The sequence below is a fragment of the Crocodylus porosus genome, unplaced genomic scaffold, assembly GCF_001723895.1.
Source record: "Crocodylus porosus isolate Cpor-Errol unplaced genomic scaffold, CroPor_comp1, whole genome shotgun sequence".
Lineage (NCBI taxonomy): Eukaryota > Metazoa > Chordata > Crocodylia > Crocodylidae > Crocodylus > Crocodylus porosus.
In genome coordinates, this window is record NW_017728915.1 from 1,080,794 (window position 1) to 1,100,287 (window position 19,494).

At 46.6% G+C, this 19,494-nt stretch overlaps 2 protein-coding genes across 4 annotated transcripts in view; one reads left to right on the top strand and one right to left on the bottom strand.

Moving 5' to 3' along the window:
• TEPP (testis, prostate and placenta expressed) overlaps positions 1-16,216 on the bottom strand; it is a 19,031-nt gene extending 2,815 nt beyond the window's left edge. The window contains exons 1-7 of one of the 3 annotated variants that reach the window (XM_019535489.1): positions 16,112-16,216; positions 14,008-14,232; positions 7,536-7,597; positions 4,444-4,618; positions 2,810-2,871; positions 329-393; positions 210-242 (exon numbers count right to left, since the gene is read on the bottom strand). In XM_019535489.1, the coding sequence (XP_019391034.1) occupies positions 210-242; positions 329-393; positions 2,810-2,871; positions 4,444-4,618; positions 7,536-7,597; positions 14,008-14,230 (620 nt within the window). In that variant the 5' untranslated portion in view covers positions 14,231-14,232; positions 16,112-16,216. Of the gene's footprint in view, positions 1-209; positions 243-328; positions 394-2,809; positions 2,872-4,443; positions 4,619-7,535; positions 7,598-14,007; positions 15,214-16,107 lie in introns of those variants that run through there. The other 2 variants (XM_019535490.1, XM_019535488.1) reach the window with 2 other exon arrangements.
• Positions 1-19,494, top strand: part of CNGB1 (cyclic nucleotide gated channel beta 1) — a 119,579-nt gene that overhangs the window by 5,353 nt on the left and 94,732 nt on the right. Inside the window, exon 4 of the mRNA XM_019535482.1 lies at positions 10,111-10,267. The gene's annotated coding sequence lies outside the window, so the exon portion shown is untranslated. The remainder of the gene's footprint in view (positions 1-10,110; positions 10,268-19,494) is intronic.

The window sequence follows — 19,494 nt, forward strand, 5'->3', positions numbered from 1 at the left end:
CCTTGCATTTATCGGTGTTAAACACCATGAGGTTCTCGTCTGCCCATTTGCTGAGCTTGTCCAGGTCAGCCTGGATCACCCGCCTATCTTCTGTACTCTTTGATGCACTTTTCTTCCAAAGGCTCAGTCCAGCTCTGCCTCTCCCTTATTCATGTTCGGTAGCTTTTACTACTATGCCTGTTCCACCTGATGGTCTCAAAAGCACTTACCTGTATGCTGTCCCAAAGCTCCTGAATATGTTGCTGTAAAGGAATAGAAGACAAAGTGTGACTAGCAGGAAAGCCCAATGCTACCAGCAACAAAAGAAAACAAGCCCAGGGATACTTACTTGCTGGTGTAAGGGATGGGCTTCTGACCATATTGATCCAGGCTGGGGTTCTGATTGAGGCAGTACTGGAATTACACGGGCAAGAGTGGAGAATGAGACATGTTCACCATGACCAGTTTGTACCATTCTGCCCATCAAATCCACTTTGTTACCATACATCCAGCTACAAGAACCCAGACACTCTTAGAGGTAAAGCATGTTTCACTGCTTTCCCGAGCAGGCCCTGTGAGGTGTGCTGTATGACCCCCTTGGCCCCTGGCCTACTTCTCCTATACCCATTTTGTGCCAGTGTAATTCACTAACTTCAATTAAGTCACTTCAGAATTATGCTGGGCTGTTTGTAAGGGGTGCATATGCCTCGAGAAAAGGAACTGAAATTCAGTTTCCCAAGAAAAAAATGTACCCCTGCTGTGAACTGGCAAGACCTCTGAGAAGAGCCAAGACAGGTCATACTTTGGGTTGGGAATGATAATCATGGAAAACCAAGATGTTCTGGGCAGTGGTGTTGGTCTTTCAATAGATGGCGCTCTTGACTCAGCCAGTTCTGAGCCAATGCCTTTGCTGCATAGTTGATCTTATAAAATGTAAAGCTCAACTCCTGGCTTCTTGTAGTCAACTAAAGATCCTATAGGGCCTCCCCTCCTTCATACACAGTGTAGCAAGAGGGGAGTCCTAGGGTCGCTGTGCTCTCCCCTAGCGCCCCTTACCATGTCTGGTCGGTTTATAAAATGCACCCTCAATATCGCCCGCCATGTCTTTGATATCAGATATGCAATTAGGGAGGCTGCCTCTTTGGCTCCCTGGACATGGTTATCCTCCTGTACATTAGCCCAGCTCTGCTAATAGGTGTTCCTGGGCACCCCAGCCTTATGGGCTATGCGTGGCTCCAACCGCCCCTTTACTACACCCCAAGCCTCGCTGATGTACTGAATGTTGTTCAGTCTTACTGTGCCCCGCTGGGCACTTGGACTGTCTGTAGCCCTTGTCTCTCACCATGCCCTCTGGCGCTCGTCAAGCACTGCCCCTGTCTGGGCTTCTTGCGCTCTGCCCCCTTTGCCTGGGGCTTCTTGCGCTCTGCCCCCTTTGCCTGGGGCTGGGGACAATGCACCCCAAAATGCTGCACCCTCTGGCGCCGGGGTCCCCACGCTACCATGGAACCCCCATGAGGCCTCATCCAACTCCTAATAGCCTTGCCCAAACACCGGTGTAACAACAAACACAAAACATAAGCCCCTGGGCTATAACATAAATTCTAGCTGCTTATCTGTAACAACCTTCAAGCCACCCCACAAGTACTCCATCTCTTCCCCAGTATCAGCCTGCTTGTGCAGTCCAGCTTCTCTTTACTCACTTAGGCAGAGCTCCTTCTCCTTTGGTGGCCAGCAGCCAACTCCCCCTGGCCTCAGGCTTGTGATTTATATAGGCACCAGGCCCTGCCCCTTCCGGCCCACTGGCCAGGCAGGTGCAGTCACTACCCTCATTAACTGGTTGTCCTGGCAACCTGCACCTGGGCCCTTGTCTCTGCTCTCAAAGTAGCAGGCATCTTAGTGCCCTGCTGCACACAGCAACAAAAAGCTTTGTTGCAGGTGTAGTAGGGCTGCAGTGTTCCACCCCTGAAGCAGCTACATTTTGTTGGACAAGAAGTGGTCAGTAAAGCTTCCAGGGAAAAATTCCCAGACTAGCAATGAGGGTGGTGATCCTTGGGAAGAAAATGCAGAACTTCTAAGCAGTCTTCCCATTCCATTCCTGTGATTTAGGCTGTTGCAGATGCTGCTACTGGTGAGATAGAGCTAATTTTATACATGTGGTCCTGACAGCCATGATCTGTACTGTCCTTCCCTTCCTTCTTTTGATCTCCCCTTGCAAATGGACAAGCTGTGTCAATTGATACAGATCTCCAGAGACTGGCTTTGTAGGGGCAGCCTTGTTTGAGTGTGTACCGTGTGAGGGCAGTGCGCACAACAGCTTCTGGTGTGTTGAGTTGCTATCTGCAAGAGTGGATCCTAAGAGGCCTGTGAGATGCTGAGCTGTCTGCAGTGGGGGAGCTGAGCGGGACATGAGAGAAGGTTGTAGCTGGGGAAAGACAGAATTAACTAACGTGGGTCACTGAATTCCAGAAGGCCAGGGGGGAACCATCCTGTCCTCCCGTGTTCATGCAGGTCCATCTGAGTATTTCCCATAGATGGCCAACAAGCCCCAGAACTGAACTGAGTGACATGGCTCCATTAAACCAGTGGGTCTCAATCTTCCCTACACAGGGACCTCCCAGAACTACCCTCTTCTGTAGCTAGGGCCTCCAACTTGTATAATAACATGGAAAAAGCAGGGCAGGTGGGATCACCTCACACCTCCCTCCTTCCTCTTGCCCAACAGGCTGAGAGCCTTTGTGGAGGAACTGAAAAATACCATCCAGTGCAACACACAGCTTCCAGGCAAAATTCCCCTTGCACTGCATCACAGTGCACAGGCACTAGCACTCACCCTCCATGTCTGTGTGACTTCAGGCTTTAGATATCTAACAGCATAATAACTGAACCCAAGCACTGTGGAGAGAGAGAAAGGTGCACACATCATCACCGGTGAGATGGTCCCCTGTGCTCCCCAGCCCTGTACCCTCATACTTTAATTGTGGGCTTAGCCCATTGTCTTCTGTGCACTAACACAACATTTAGCAGTAGAAGGTGTTGGGAGAGCTTATCCAGGCAACTGAAGGGGGATGGAAAAGACTGATTTCTGCATTGTTAATATCTAACTGGCATTTTGGAGTCTCACTAAGGCTCAGAGAGATGAGTCTGAGCTTCCCTCCAGAATCATACCAAAGGCTGATTCCCATTATCCCCGGTGTGAATGGGCACTTGGTCATTCAGGTGGGGGAATCAAAGATAGCCAGGTATAATATTGGCCGTATCACTTCTTTGTGTGCCATTGGCTATGAAAACTGGTGTGCCTTAACCAAACTGACCCAGCAGGCTGCTAGACTCAGGTAGATTTTTAACCTTGATTCCACAGATCAGTCTTCTCCAAGGCTGGGAGCCAGAATGGCACCTCTTCTGAGGCCTACCAAGGTGGAAAAAGGTCTGGTTTTAATGTGCAATGTAGTCAAAATAAATGGCCTCTCAAGCCCTCCCCTCATTCACTGCCCTTCTCAGTCCAATCCCTCCAGGTTCCCACTATGAACCTGTGGTTTATTTTAATACTAGTTTTAGTATATCTTTGCTAGGCAGTTTGTTGCCCATTTTGGAACACCGCTTTAACTGGCTGACACAGAAGTTGTGAGGGGAGGAAAAGGCTGAGCCAATTGAGTAGGGAATAATTAGGGCTTGGGGTTGGGGTTGGTGTAAGCACTTTAATCAAATGTTCCTGCTGAACTGATCAGCAGGGAAATACTTAACACTGACTTTTCATTTGTTATCACCCTACTACCAGGTTAACGCCTCAGCAATCACACGGAAATTTCATACCTTTTTGAATGATGTAACTTCTGACCCAGGTACTGGTTATATTCATTTCAAGCAAGGAAAGTTGTCTTCATAACCATAAGGGCTAGAGACTTGATATTTTCAGATGAAAAATAAGAATAAAGAATACCATTTGTGGACAGCTAAACCAAACTGAAAATCTGCCATGAAGCAGCAGTTATTTGCCTGGCTGCAGAAAGGGCAATTAACTAATTATTTTTTTAAATAGAACGAACCGGAAATAGCTTTCTGCATCAAGCTAGTCTAGGTCTTTGCGTCAGATACATATGGAGTAAGAAACCATCTGCAGTTTGATACAACAGCATGGTCATTCCAGAAAAGAGAGAGATGCTCATTGTGTGGGTAGGTGTCATGTCTGCCAGGAAACTGTGGAAATGCCGCACTTAAAGCATGCTGGCCGTATAGACAGGCCACTGGCACATGCAGCAAAGCATCAGTATCTTTGCTGCATATGTTATCAGAGTTGTAACATTATAGCCTTGTTTTACCTTCACTTTACTCACTTGAGGAGACTCCATTTGTTTAACCCTAGTTCAGACCTCAAGAGAATTAGACATTGGCTCAGCCTGTCTCCGATCCCAAATGGAGGGGGGCGGGGATTGTGGAGGCTTTGTTTCTAGCGTGTGCCAGTTGTACCTTTCTTATTGATGCTGGGCAGCCTGAACTCTCCAGCAGAAGAGACAAATCGTGACCAGTCATCCATTGCACATGTATAGCTTGGCCATTCATCCTGGGTAGTGCCAGGGAGGAAAGGAGCCATCTTCCTGTCTTGGTACTTTGCAGTCAGTGACCTGCCCAATTCCGTCATCCCCTGAACAGAGAAAGGCAGGCAAGATGTTACTACAAGCCCCCACCCTGGGCCTTGCCTTGTGCTACAAAAGTGGGGCTCAGAAGAGAGGGGTAGAGTTCAGGACAAAAAGACAAAACTTTTCATTCTCATGTAGGTGTGCAGGCAACTACAAAAATAAATTGCACCCTGGTTTCAAGAGATATTTTAGGCCTCTCTCTCCCTGTGGGCGCTGTGAACTCATGGATGAAGAAATTAACTGTGGCCCAGGAGACTTGTGTTCTATCCCCAGGTCTTCCATTACTCTGCTGGGTGACTCAGACAAGTTGGTTCTCAGCCTCTTTAGCTGTACAATGGAGCTTGTGGTATGACCTCTCTTTGTAAAGAGCTTTGAGCTGAGATCCATGGAAGGCAAGTATTATAATAACCATGTTGTTGTTGTTGTTGTTGTTATCAGCTTACCAACCTCTGACTAGTAGGTAGAAAATCCAGAGCCATGTTTTCATTCTGGTAGCCTCTTCCTGTCACTCATCCATGCCCAGCTGCAGGGACCTGGCTCCAGATCCTTGCCAGATTAGTTTATCCTTATGCAGTAATTTTCTCAAAGTTGGAATGCTATGGACTTGGCAAAATGCTCTTCAGCATTAACTAATTAAAAGGGGAGGGGTGACTTTGTGCTTATGCAAGGGACTTGAGAGCCAGGAAATGTGCTTGTGGTTCCCTGAAGTACCGCACATTAACTTTGCCTCAGTTTCCTCATCTGTTATGTAAATCCAATATTACTTAGTGGCCTCCAACTCATCAGTAGTTGGAAAGTGCTTATGGAGCCTTGGATGGAAGGTGCTACAGAACAGACCAGAAAGATATGAAAATGATTATTCCATTTAACCAATGGGGAAACAGAGGCACAGGCCCATATCATGATTTGCCATTTGAAATCAGGGGTTGCTGTTGCCTATGCTCAACTCAGTTCACCATGCTGCCTTGAAACAGAGGAAACTTTGGTTTCTGTATCAGTCCCAACAGAAAGTTAAACAATGGGATACATTCAAAAGCGTCAGTGTGTATATAATGAGGACTTCCTTCATCCTATTGTCTGCCAGCTAACCTATTGCAAAGCATTTTGTCTAATAAATGGCATCACTTTGTCTGCCCTGAAAATGATCCCACTTTTGGTTATGAGTTATTGATTGAGCTTTCAAAAATGAGCAGCAGCATCTGCTGTGCCCTGCTCAGAGCAAACGGCTCTTTATGGTACAATCCAACATCTTTTACCTTCTTCCACAGCAAAATTGCCAGTGGCCATGTTTGCTTATGTCTCAAAAACCCTTGTATGAATGGTTGTTGTGAGCTTGCTTTGGATTCTACAATCCTTAAATAATGGGACCCACAGAGGTTATCTTGCTGCCTTACCCTCTGTGCCCTGTAGTTTAGCATGCACTAACAAAGAATTCAAGGGCATGGGAGTTAACCAAGAACAGACTGCAAGCTACTGGCTTCTCTTCCAAAACAGGAAGGTCTGAAGCTTGACAAAGCTCAGTCAAAGCCAAATGGATCAAACGCTATGGTGAAGGGAACATAGGGGAATCCTGCTTATAACCAAAGCTTACAAATGAGTACATCTTTATTTTTAGTTGCTCTTAGCAGATACATTTGGAGAAATGGAAGCCTTGGGCTAGGGACTTATGAAACAAAACTGAGCCTAAGGTGCCTCCCAGTGCCCAAACGGAGAACAAGAACCCTTTTTTAGGCATGCACGTGCGCGTGCGCGTGCGCGTGCACGCACGCACGCACGCACGCACGCACGCACACACACACACACACACACACAGCATTCAGAAAAATTAGGGTTGTGCCTCTCAGAAAGAAACCACTTCATTTAGCATGCAGTTAAACATCTTATTCCCACTGCTGTTCCCAATATCACCGCTTCCCCTGACCCCCTTCCTTCACTCTTTCCACCTCCTCTCCCCCAGCTTTTAAATCCTTTCTGGTATAATATGTTTCTTCCCCAGAGCTTTTTGCAATGGTCCTGCCCCATTCCAGCCCCACCGAGCACCCAGTGTCATGGCCCTCACGGGAGAACACCCACAGTGATTATTCCATATGTCCACATTAGGACCCTAAGTCTCATTTGTGTGAATGTTATTGTAAGTAGGCAGAAAATCCTTTCATTCTGGTAAGTACAAATAAGAGATAGGACCTAGATGCCTTTTCTTACAGATTCCCCTGCTAGTACCCCTTGCTCAGGTCAATTACTAGTCACAGTGAGATTGCTGGGGTTTTAGCTACCTTGCTATTTGGCCCTGCTCAGATCAGGTCTAATGACATGGTGGTGTCATGTCCACCCTAAGACTCTCACCAGTGGAACTAGGCTGAGGATAGCAACAGTCTAATACTAAAACAGACAAAGACTGCCAGCCAGTGGTCCTTTCCCAAGTCATCCCACCCGTCCTGTTACTGCCAGCATGCCAACAGTACCTTGGTGGAATGATGCATCTGGTATCTTTGGGTAGTTGGGGTTGGAAATGATTTGGCCCTGTCTAGTAGCAACCACATTATTTTCAACCCCAGTTGAAGGGAAAACTGGGAAATAATAATTGATGCCTACTGCCAAGTAACAGAACAATTTCTAGCATAAGCAGGGCCCTGTTTGTCTGAATTGGCTTGTCTGTATCTGTTGTACACATTGGCATGTAGGCTGTATCTTCATATTTGTTTGTATAGGAATGAGCATAGGGCTGATGTTCAATAGCAGGGATTATGTGGAAACCACTACTGATGTTTACACAAAGATGGACCCAGGTAAGATCCAGAATTTCACTTTCAGGGTGGGAAAGGTGCAAGTTGGATATGTGAACACCACGACAGAGACCCACAGAAAGTCGGCACGGTACGAGTGTTCCCCCTAGTGCTCTGCTCTTTGGCTGATGTGGCTTACCAGGCTTGGGAGGCGCGTGTTGGGAACTCCCACCAGTGTGAACGTGGAATTGTTGAAATCCTCTGGGAACAGAAAGGAGAGAAATGAGGACCATGGGCTTCTTGTTCACCTCCAGTGAGCAGAGAATGGGCTTTCTCTTCCCCATAGGTTTAGTGCTTTGCACTGTGCTCTGAAGCCTGTTTGAAAACTGGTTTTGAACTGATTTAAGTTTCAGCTGAACTGGTGTTGGACTCAGCTCTGCCAGCCTGTGAAGGCACAGAAGCCAACTCATTTAAAACATGTCATGGGAAAACATCATAGGTTTTATCCTAGGCCCAGAGTGGAACAGTCCTGATCTTCTTTAGAGCAGGACCTGAAAATGATTTAAAACAGTCTGGCCCTGCCCACATTGGTCAAGAAAACCCTAATGAGAGCAATGTGGCCTATACGATAGGGCCCAAGGTAAAGGGTCAAAAGACCTCAGTTCTGTGCCTGGTTTAGCTATCCACCTGCTGTGTGACCTTTGGCAAGTCACTTCTCGTTTCTGTGCCACTGTTCCTCCTTCCCTTCCTTTAGCTGTTTAGGACAGAAGCTCTTTGAGCCATGGACTGTGACTTACTACATGTCTGTATAGCACCTAAATGACTGGAGCCCTGTCACTGGCTGAGGCCTCTACAGCTCTTCCCTTGTACTACTAATAAAAAGCAATGTTGCAAGCTGGTTTAGCCAGCACTTGGTTAAGGTCAGATTTGAACAGATGGAGCTGCCAAGGGCTTTTAATCTTCTGGGAACATCCCAGACTGGATGCAAAAATATCAGTGGTCATAAGAGTAGGCTGTGAGTGCAGACAGGACACAGAGATTCATGCAAGCGTCTTAACCTACTTGAGTGTGTCTACATATACATTAGATCCAGGAGCAGTTTACTTGCCAGATATCCACACATGCAGGGAAGTGGGAAGCAGATTTGCTCCAGGCCAGGCATTTACACGAGTGTTACTACGCAGTAACTAATTACAAGTAAATTTGCTACTTGCATTTGTAGGTAGAAAAATTACTCACAAAAAGCAAGGTTTACTGTGCAGTAAGTGTGTGCACATGTAGAAATTGGGACACATGGTAGAGGTGACATCTTTTATTAGACCAACTAGATGTTGCAAAAAAAATTTATTTAATTGCAAGCTTTCGGGCACAAACACCCTTCATCAGGTATAGGACAAAAGATTATAAAAGTTCTGGGTACAAATGAAAGTTCATATTTCATAGGAGAGTTGAAGGTATGGTAAAATCTCCTGTTTGGAACAGTTCATTTTATATGCAGATTAGGCTCAGATGCACACGCTTACTGCACAGTAAACTATGCTATTGCATAGTAAAGGGTCTCGTGTAGATGCACCACATGTTACTAGACCTCTCCTCCTCTGGATTAGACAGCACTGGTAAAAATGCCACTCCCCTAAACACACTTACTGCTCCCACTGTTTTGCCACTAATAGAAGTGCCCCAACACATTTCTGCATCTTCATACCAACAATGGTGGGGAAACAGGAGCTGGCCCATGGGAAGTCCTGCAGTTCACTTCTTCAACTTTTATGGGGTGCTGTCAGTATCCTTATATGGATCAATTACATAATGGTGCAAGGTGAGTCCTCTCGGACACACTGGGAATGAGCTGGGCTCAGACTATTGAAACTGTTGATTGATGATACATTTTAATGGTGAACAAGCCCTGCTCTAAACACACAGTTTAGTATTTTTAGACTGCTAACTCTACACCAAAGGAAGTGGTGGTTCTCCGTCTCTTGATCTCTTCACATCAAGGCCAGACACCGTCCAGGAAGATGCAATAATATTGGATTAAATTCTGGGGTAACTAAGTGAAATGTAATGGCTAGCGATAAATAAGGGATCAAACAAAATGGCTTTGGGGTTCCTTATGGCCTTAAACTCTATGAGTCTCTGAATCTATGGAAGTTTGCATAGACAGCATCTATCTTTTTGTTCAGTGTATATACAGAACCTAGCACAATCGGGGCCTGATCCAGCTTCTGCAGTGCAATTACATAATAAACCAGTGCAACCCTCTAAATCAGTTTCAGCCATGCTTATAATTGACTTAACTTAAATCAGGAAGGAACTGAATTCAGTTAAACAGACATAAACTGACATGAAACAGAAGTTAAGTGTGTTCATACACCGTGTGCACAGCAGGGAGGTGCATCAGTTTCATTAAATCAGTTTGGTTCAACTGGTACACTGTTCTCATGTAAATGAGGCCTGAAAGGCACAGGCCAAACCCAGAGGGATAGTTTTAAATGGATGTAAGTCTGCCCATGTAGCAGCAAACACTGAAGGTTTGTCAGCATCGGGAAGGTTATGATTTTACTGCCACGTGATTTTACCACTATAATTAAAGAGGCACAAGTCCTGTGTACATGCTGCTAAGTAGCTTTACTATAGTTCATTGGGACTTTTACTTGAATGTTACCCTGAAGACTTCCTTCCCCTGATTTTATGCAAACCTTGAGTTTGGTGTTGTTTTAAACTGAGGCTGGCCGACCTTGCTGGGATGAAGCCTATGTTTTGCTTTCTCCTAGATTGGGTATCCCACCTACTCCAGAGTATGGATGCAAGCTAAACCACTTGAGTGCTAACTATCTGCCAGTACCTTTCCACAGTTCCCTCTGTGTGGCCAGAAGGGCAGACAAGCTCTTCCACAAGCCACTGGAAAAGCAGTGAGGATGCAGTAATCAGGTATGTGTTTGCCATGTTCCTATTCACACCAGGGAATTACAAACCAGGGTTCTCAGGCCCCAGGAGCCCATTATAAGAGTTAACCCTGCACTGATGACATCCCCTTATTCCAAAACAGGAGTGTTTCTTTCCATGTTAGTCTCTCCCACTTTATGCTGCATTGTACAATTATATGGCACAGGTAGGCTGGTAAATGTTACACACTTTAATTAAATTGACTCAACTTTGTATGTAGACAAGGTGAAAACTTATGCTACTCTCCCTGCTCAGGCAGGGAAAAAGGTGTTACATAAGTATTTAATAATTAATAATTATTCATGAAAACCTTAATGGTTCTTATTCAAAGGGGAAATTTGCTCACAATCACAGCAGGAAATAGTTGCCTCACCACCATGCCAAAAAACACCTTCAGGAGGATACTGTTAATTGTTTGTATATTGCCAAAGGTGTTAGAGAGGATCAAAAGATCTCTTTGATATGGTAACCACACCCGATTGCTAATTAAAGAGGAATTCTCAGTTTTGGGGGGTGGGATGGAAAACTGTATTAACAGTGTCTGGGTGCTAATTGAGCCACGGAGATTGACTGGAAGTCTGACATTTAATGAGGAATTCTGGCACCTCCAGACAAAGGAGGCATTGTTTATAAAGGGGAGGATACAAGCCCAGGGGAGACGTGCGCTGATGGTGGGTCCCAACAAGCAGAGGGAAGAGCTTCTGATGTGGCATTCATGAAGGTGGTGTTGCTTCCATTGCTTCTGTACACTGCACTGGTCTTCCCCCCACCCAAGTTTGTCACCCAAAGAATCCAGAGAGCTGTGTGCGTCTTCCAGGGATCCAGAATGGAGAAGGTGGTAAGAAAGACCCTGTACATGAAGAAATGGGCCAGAGACAGGGGGATGCCAGACATCCACCTCTTCCTGTGGGCACAGTACACGAGCCAGATCTGCAAGCTGGTGACTGGGCCAGCAATCAAAATAGCGTGTCTTGCCAAGTATTTTACAGGTCACCTCCTGAGACCGTGGGGGGGTGTATGTACCAGCCAAAGGGAGACCATGTATCATGGAATACCCTTGCTTCTATAGTGTACTGAAGGAGTTCTGGAGTGGGTACGGGCTACAGAAGGAAAGCCCAGAGACCATGTCTAACCACAGGAAGATACAAAAGGCAGTCAGAGACAGAGACAGGCTATTGACCGTGGAGCTGCTCCCTGCTGATGACTGCCAGGTTGTCTGGGACTGGATCTTCCACAAAGACCGAAGAAAAGACCACAGAGACATGAATTGGCTCATAACTCATGGTGTACTCCCAGTGAAGGCATGGAAGCACAGAGCAAGGTGAGAGTCTAGACCCAGCTGCCCCAGGGCAAACTGCCGAGATGAGAGCAAGAACATTGACCACCTCTTTTGGCTCTGCCCTTGTGCCAAGGGAGTGTGGAAAAAGCTAAGCTGGCTCCTTGAGGAAGTGACAGGAGTCAGGCTGATGACAAGGGAGGTGGTGCTGTACGGACACCTGACTAAACATCAGGGGTCCCAGGCAGCCTGCTTTGACCAGTCTGTGTCCTGGATCAGGAGCACCCTGTGGTAATGGAGGAACCTCCTAATGTACAGTCACATTAAGCTTGAGAAAACTGACTGTGTTAAACTATTTCTGAGTGAACTCCAGCCCTACTACCAGAAAGTGATGGGAGAGGATGTAGAGGATGCAGCCAACTCCACCTGGAAAAGGGATGTGTGGCACAGGCTATTCGAAGTCCCCCTGGGAAGGGAAGTGGACAGGGACAATGAAGGGGACAACGATTCAACTGGGCCTGGAGACAGCAAAGAAGACAAGAACAGGATCAGCAGTAGGGGTGTGTGAAATGGGTGCTATTTGATTCAGATGTGGATTTAGCCCATATCAGGGGCAGTGATTCGATTCTTTGATTCCAATTGCTGTCCCTGATTCATATTTGGCTGAATTGAATCTGAAGATTCGATGCTGATTCAGAGAATCAGCGATACAGACAAGCTTTAAAAGTTTTTTCTACATACCTTGAGGTACCAGGGATGATCGCTGTGATGCTGGGGCGCATGAAACATCCCACAGGAGTGCGGGAGCCCTCCATGTGCAGGCAATAAACCCAGAAGTAGACTGGAAGAACTTCCGGTCCACTTCTGGGTCTGTCGGGGAGCGTGCTGGAGGGAAGTAGAAAAAACATTTAAAGCTGTGTCTATGTCTGAATCTCCAAATCTTTCCGAATTGATTCGGAGGGTTCTGATTTGATTTGGAGAGATTAAAGGGTCCTCTGTTTCAATTTGGATTAGGAGATTCAGCCACCGAATCGGGCCAAATCTCTGCTGAATTGAACTGGGGACCAAAGCTTTGCACAGCCCAAATCAGCAGCAGTGGAAACAGCAGAGACATCAACAACAACAAGGACAGTGAATGAACTGAGAAGGGAAACCCCAAATCGGGCCCTCGACTAAGGGACTGTGTTTGGGTTAGGGAAGAGCAGAGGGTGGGTGTGTGTGGGTGCAGGGGAGCAGGTGCAGTTATTGTAATGGGTGCATGTATTTCTTCAGGTGGTTTTTAAAAAAAAGGTGCAATGGAAGTCTATGATCGAGGAGATATAGATATTCTAATTTAAAAAATCTGATGAAGCAAGCTGCTGTTTACCAAAGCTTGTGCATCTCTGATTTAGTTAGTCTATAAGGTGCAAATCTACACTGCCTTTCGCAAGAGCAATCTCAACCATGGGTGAGATGAAAGACTTGTACCAATAGTGGTTGCTGCAGAACATGGCCCAGCTATGTTGGCTTTGTGGAGTCTCCAGCCAGTTGTCCTATTCTTCTTCATGCTGATTTACTTGAATGTTTTTCTCAGACAGATGAATCTTGGTTTGTTTCTGATCATTGGAATTGCATGTTGTGACTGGGGGTTAGGTGCTGTTCCCTCCAAAGGAATCAAGCCATGTCTGGTCCCCAAAGAAGGGGAATGAGGTCCTATCTTCCAAAAATTACTGAAAAGCTGCTGGCTGAGAGTACAGGGAGACTCTGGAAGCCCAGAAAGCATATCAGCCCTCAGCTGACTTAATGTGTATGAAGAGGTAGGGCAGAACTGACACTGGAACCTATTGGCTGTGCCATGCTTGTCCAAATGATAAGGAAATCTCAAAGCCTTTTACAAAGGTGGATCAGAATAATTGCTTCCATTTTACATATGGGAGAAAACTGAGGCAGAGAGGAGGAGTGATTGGCCAGCAGCATTCAAGTGCCCTGAGTCCCTGTTCTATGCTCTTATCAGGTATGGATTTGTCACATGTGCACCTATAGCTCACTTCCTGCAAGCAGCAGCTGCAACAGTACCAATGGATGTACTGTAAATGTCTAAGGCAGACAGATTATCAGGAGCCTGATTTCAAAAGTGTGTGTCCCCTGTTCATTGTAGCTTCAATGGAGGCTGGAGGATCTCAGAAGCTTTGAAAATTAGGCTGCTTGTTTAAAGAAGAGGAAAGGAGAATAGCAGAGCTGGAGTCATATTGTCTTACAATAGTAAGACTGAGGGTCTCAAAGCACTTGCATAGGGGGTAAGGATTGTTATCTCCATTTTATGGACGGGACAACTGATGATCAGAGAGCAGGTGTCACACTGCAGCTCACTAGCAGAGTCAGAAAGAGAGCCGTTGTCTTCTGCATCCCAGTCCAGTGTTCTCTACCCAGGACTGTCCTGCTACCTTCCAAAGCTCAATACTGACATTACCTTTCGTGCATGCAGTGGCTGTCCGGGAATGTTCATCAGGGAGTTTGTTCATTGCCGTGTCCATATCCATCTGACGTAAGGTTGGCAGGGCTGGGTGGTAAAGCCTGTCCTTTACTCCAGCCAGCCTGGAAGTCCTTGGCTCCACAGGCAGGAGAACAGCAGGGATGGCACCGATATGATGGCCATCTTTTGGCCATGGGACCAAATCAAGTATTTGGGCCATTGCTGCTGAAGAGAGAGGACAGTTAAGTGGACAAGTCTGTAGAGGCAAGGCTTATGTGTAAGTGACTGACAGGCTGCATCTCCTGATGACATTATGCACAGACTATAACTCATAATAACATCATGTACTCAGGCTGTCCACATTGTTCAAGTCCCTGGTTGTGCTGTGCTAACAAATCACATGCAATAAAAGGAGTACTGGTGGTTTACTGGGTATATCTAGCATCTTGTGGCCCCTTTTGAGCCTTCAGATGCCTGAGAGAGACCCACAGCATCCTGCTGCACATTGCACAAGTAGTTAAGAGGCACCATAGGGATACTCTCACTCTGTGGTTCCAGTTCTGTCCCCGGACTCCGCTTCTGCTGTGGGCTGTATATGCCCTCTGAGAACAGGAGTGCCAGTATATGCTTCTATGTTCCTTGGTTTTTCAGTGATGACCTGAGGTGCCAAGGGGTTAATATTTAGACATATCACTCTAAGGGAAGTCTGCAGGAGTGGTGAAGGCATGGCACTTCTGGAAGCCAGGCCAAAGCCAGCCCAAATCTAAGGCTGCTGTATCCAAACCTGGCCTTTAATATTTGTTTGTGCCCATGACTCCTTCTAGGTGCTCCCCTGGTTCTTTGCCTCTCTCAATAGCTCAGTCAGTGTTGCCCTTTATCCTGTTGCCCTTTCAATCTCACGTGAACCAGGTGTTCCCAAAGATCCAAACCTCGTGACTCCTACAAGCTGCACGGTCCATTACACACATCTGGCCTTGTTCTGTAAGATATGGATCTACTCTATATCTTGTTAGGGCCTGAGCCAGCTGTCCCTGATGTCAACTGTAAGACTGTTGCAGCAGTAGCGGTCAGACTGGGTCCTTAGTTTGTAACCTCACAGGGTAAAAATTCTGATCTTACACACTTTTCCACCTGGAAAGGGCCCTGCACTCACTCATTGCGTTAGTATTATAATCTTCCTCAGGGCCTGCAGAGGGTACATGCCTCCAGAGAAAGAGAAGGGGGTGGGGAGGGAGGGATGCAGAGTAGAGTACTTCCACTTTCCAAAGCAAGAATGAAGAAGAAATGCAGACTGATGGGAGCTTGGAAATCTAATAAGCAAGCCCTCCAGAAGAAAAGCAGAGTTGATTCAATGTGCAGAGCTAGAGAAGAACTTTGTTAAAGTCAGTGGAAAACCTCAGTCTCTTGTGGATCAGTAAAGTTAATGGTGAAAATAACCTGGAACACAAAGGCACAGTGAAGCACTAAAATGTGCAACTTTTATTCAAGAATCATCTTCTCTCTTTTGGGTTGATTCCATTCTCAAACACCTTTAATTTGCCATAAACTAGTGATGGACTAGAACCAAAGCACTAAATCTGCTCATCCCCAAACATAAAGTTCCCTTTCACATCTAAATTATTTCATGGATAACCCCGGGTTCCAAAATAGGACTGAGCCAAAACCCCAGGCTCCTAATTCCTCTGAACTCAGAAGTGTTCAGCTCCAAATCTGCATCTTAGTCCTGTCTCTCAACTGTTTTCAGGCTTGCTCTTTAGCCCCAGGCTAACAGTGAACACTTGGCATAGAGCTCACTGGATGTTTCCTTGCACTGCCCCACTGGGGCTGTGTGAAGTAACTTTGGCTCCCAGGAGAAAACATTGCTGCAGTTTAATAGAGACACTTCCATCTCAAGGTGGGAAAGTTTTACTGGCTCTATTTTTTTAGTTTCCTTCCCTTTGAGTGATACCAACTGAAAGTGAGGCTAAATAGAAGGAAAAGAAAGAGCACTTTAGAATAGATTATAAATATTTCTCTGGGGCTTACACATGTGTAGAGCCAGCCACAGATTTGAGTGCTCACACTGCAATATAAATAATAATAAATGGTCATAAATACCTACACTGAAGTGATACTTATTTTCTCAGCCTTCTTTGCATTGTGTGAGCCTTGTCTCAGGCCTGACTTGGGCTCTAGTCATTCTGTTTGCTGATCTCTTATTCCCATGGCAACAGGCCACCAATATCAAATGTAGCTGTTAGGTGATGAGGGCAGGGTTGCTAGGTAACCAGAGCAGTGGCCCTGCAGTTACCTGGTAACTGGTGACCCTCATTCAGTCTGGCTCAAAAGGAAGGTTGCAAGCCCTGCAGGCCTGCAGCCAGCTGCTGCCATGTCCAGACAAAGCTGGTTTGTTTTTGGGGAGGGGGGAAGTCACAGAGCTGGGCTGCGTCCCCTGTCTGGAGACTAACACAGGGCTGATGGGTGGAGCACACTGCCCTGTAATCAGAGCTATCGCACCCCTTGGAGTGCAGAGGTCCCAGGGACCTGACACCCTACTGCACTGGTGTCAGATGCACCCTTACTTAGCCATACACACTCTCAGCCAGCAGCATGGAATTATTCCTCAGACAAGTGAAGAGGACTGCTGGGATAGGAAAATACCTGACCTCACCGTAAATCAGTGGGCCAAGCCCACTGGGGTCAGTTGGTCCCACTGAGCCAAAGCCAAGGGTCTGTCCCAATAAACTGATAAGGTATATGCCTGTTAGGGACACCTCATTTTGCAAGGGACCTCTCAGTTTGTGAACACAGGTCTGAGGGTGTCAAAAGGGCACAGCAACCCCCTTGGCTCAAAAGAGAGGTCATGGACCTCGTACACCAAAAAAGAGAGGTATATAAAGGATGGAAGACCAGAATCATCACAAAGGAGGAGTATTCCACGCTGGTCCACACCTGTCGGGAGCAAACCAGGAAAGCCAAGGCTGCAACTGAACTTCAAGTAGCTTCAAGCATCAAGGACAATAAAAAGTCCTTTCTCAGATATGTGGGGAGTAGGAAAAAAGCAAGGGTAACATTGGACCCCTGCTAAACCAAATGGGACAACTGACACCCAGGAAAAAGCCAACCTGCTTAATGGGTACTTTGCATCAGTTTTTCATCAGCCCAAAGGGACTGCCCTGCATAGCATGATACTGGACAGCCAGGGTGAGGTTGAATTTATATCCAGCATTAGTGTAGACCTTGTAAAAGAACACCTTGAGAGGCTGGACATCTTCAAGTCAGCTGGTCCTGACAGATTGCACCCCCGAGTACTTAAGGAGCTGGCAGGCGTCATAGCCCAGCCACTGGTAAAGATATTCAAAAACTCGTGGCTCACAGGTGAAGTACCCAAAGACTGGAAGAAGGCTGATGTGGTGCCCATCTTCAAGAAAGGGAGGAAAGTAGATCTGGGGAATTACTGGCCAATCAGCTTAACCTCAATCCCTGGAAAGATTCTAGAAAAAATGATCAAAGAGACCATTCTTGACAAGCTAGCTGACGGCAACATCCTGAGGGGCTTGTTGGAGGTAGGTTGCATGGGTTTGTTGCAGGTAGGTCTTGCCTGACCAATCTCATCTCCCTCTTTGATCTGGTGACATATCACCTGGACAAAGGAGAAGAGATTGACATCATATTATCTGGACTTCAGAAAAGCCTTTGATCTGGTGTCCCATGATCTCCTCATGGAAGAATTGGCCAACTGGCCTCAGCTACATCACAGTCCGATGGCTGGGCAATTGGCTCCAAGGTTGAATCCAGAGAGTGGTAGTTGACAGACGTGAATCATTTTGGTGTTTCGTGACCAGTGGTGTCCCCCAAGGCTCCGTCCTTGGACCTGTTCTTTTTAATGTCTTTATTAACAATGTGGACACCAGTGACAGAAGTGGACTGGCCAAGTTTGCCGATGATACTAAACTTTGGCAAAGAGTGTCTACACCTGAGTATAGGTTGGTGATCCAGGCTGACCTGGATAGGCTTAGAAACCAGGTGGATATAAACCTGGTGACTTTCAGTACAGAAAAATGCAAGGTACTCCACCTCCGGGGGGAGTGGGGGGATGACCCACATTGCGTCTATAGGCTTGACAGTGCTATGTTTGCTAGCACCACGGCTGAAAGAGACGTGGGGGTCATAATTGACCACAAGATGAACACGTGCCACCAATGTGATGTCGCAGCTGGTAAAACAAACAAAATTCTGGCTTGCATCAATAGATGCTTCTCAAGTAAATCTCAGGATGTCATCCTCCCATTGTACTTGGCTTTGGTGAGGCCACAGCTGGAGTATTGCATCCAATTCTGGGCTCCACAATTCAAGAAGGATGTGGAGAAGCTTGAAAGAGTCCAGATGTGAGCCACGTGCATGATCAGAGGGCAAGAAAATAGGCCTTATGATGAGAGGCTGAGAGCCATGGGACTCTTCAATCTGGAAAAACACAGGCTCAGAGGTGACCTGGTGGCACCCTATAAATACATAAGGGGTATACATGAGGATCTGGGGGAATGTCTTTTCACCATAGGGCCCCAAGGGATGACAAGGTCCTATGGTCACAAACTCCTCCAAGACCATTTTAGCCTGGACATAAAGAAAAACTTTACTGTCTGAGCCCCCAAGGCCTGGAATAGACTTCCTCCAGAGGTGGTGCAAGGACCTGCTCTGGACTCTCTTAAGAAACATTTGGACACTTATCTTGCTGGGATCCTTTGACCCTAGATAACTTCCTGTCCCTGGGCAGAGGGCTGGACCTGATGATCTTCTGAGGTCCCTTCCAGCCCTAACGTCCATGAAATCTATGAAATAAATGCACCTGCCAACTGTATGTGCCAGCTCCAGACTGATGTGGAGGCCTCTACCCCATGGAGGGTATGGGTCTACCTCACTGTCTACCCTGCAGTGTTTGCCTGGATGTTCCCAAGTGTGTCCTGCCCACCTGCTCTGGCTTGCGGGCTCTAAACCCAATTGTGAGCTGGTAAAGCCTCTTTGATTGCAGCAGTCTCTCTCAAGCATGTGAGAAACTACGGTGCAAACATACTCACCCGTTCTGGTCCCAGCACCAGTATGGCTACCGCAGTATGGAACTTTACCTGGGATACAGTTAGTTCTGTTTCTGAGTATGGCCAGTGCTGACATGGCTACACAGAGTCAAGAAACAGTCTAGATATCTCTCCACAGTACTGTCTGCTTTGTACTGATGTTACCTGATGTCATAAAGCTGTGTGCAGTTGTACAGCTGAAGGCTATGGGCCATCATTTGGCTGCCTGCAATTAGCTACTTACCCCCTTACCCAGGTACTGGAAGCAGTGAATGCTGTGCATCTCTGTATGAGACATCTCCTCTGATGTGCACAGGCTCTTGATTCAGTGCCCTAACAGGCCTCCTGTGCCCTTCACTCCTTTGAGGCTTGGGGACTGGGAGATCCAGGGGTACCTTGGATGTCTGGGGACATATCTTTCATAAATTTCATA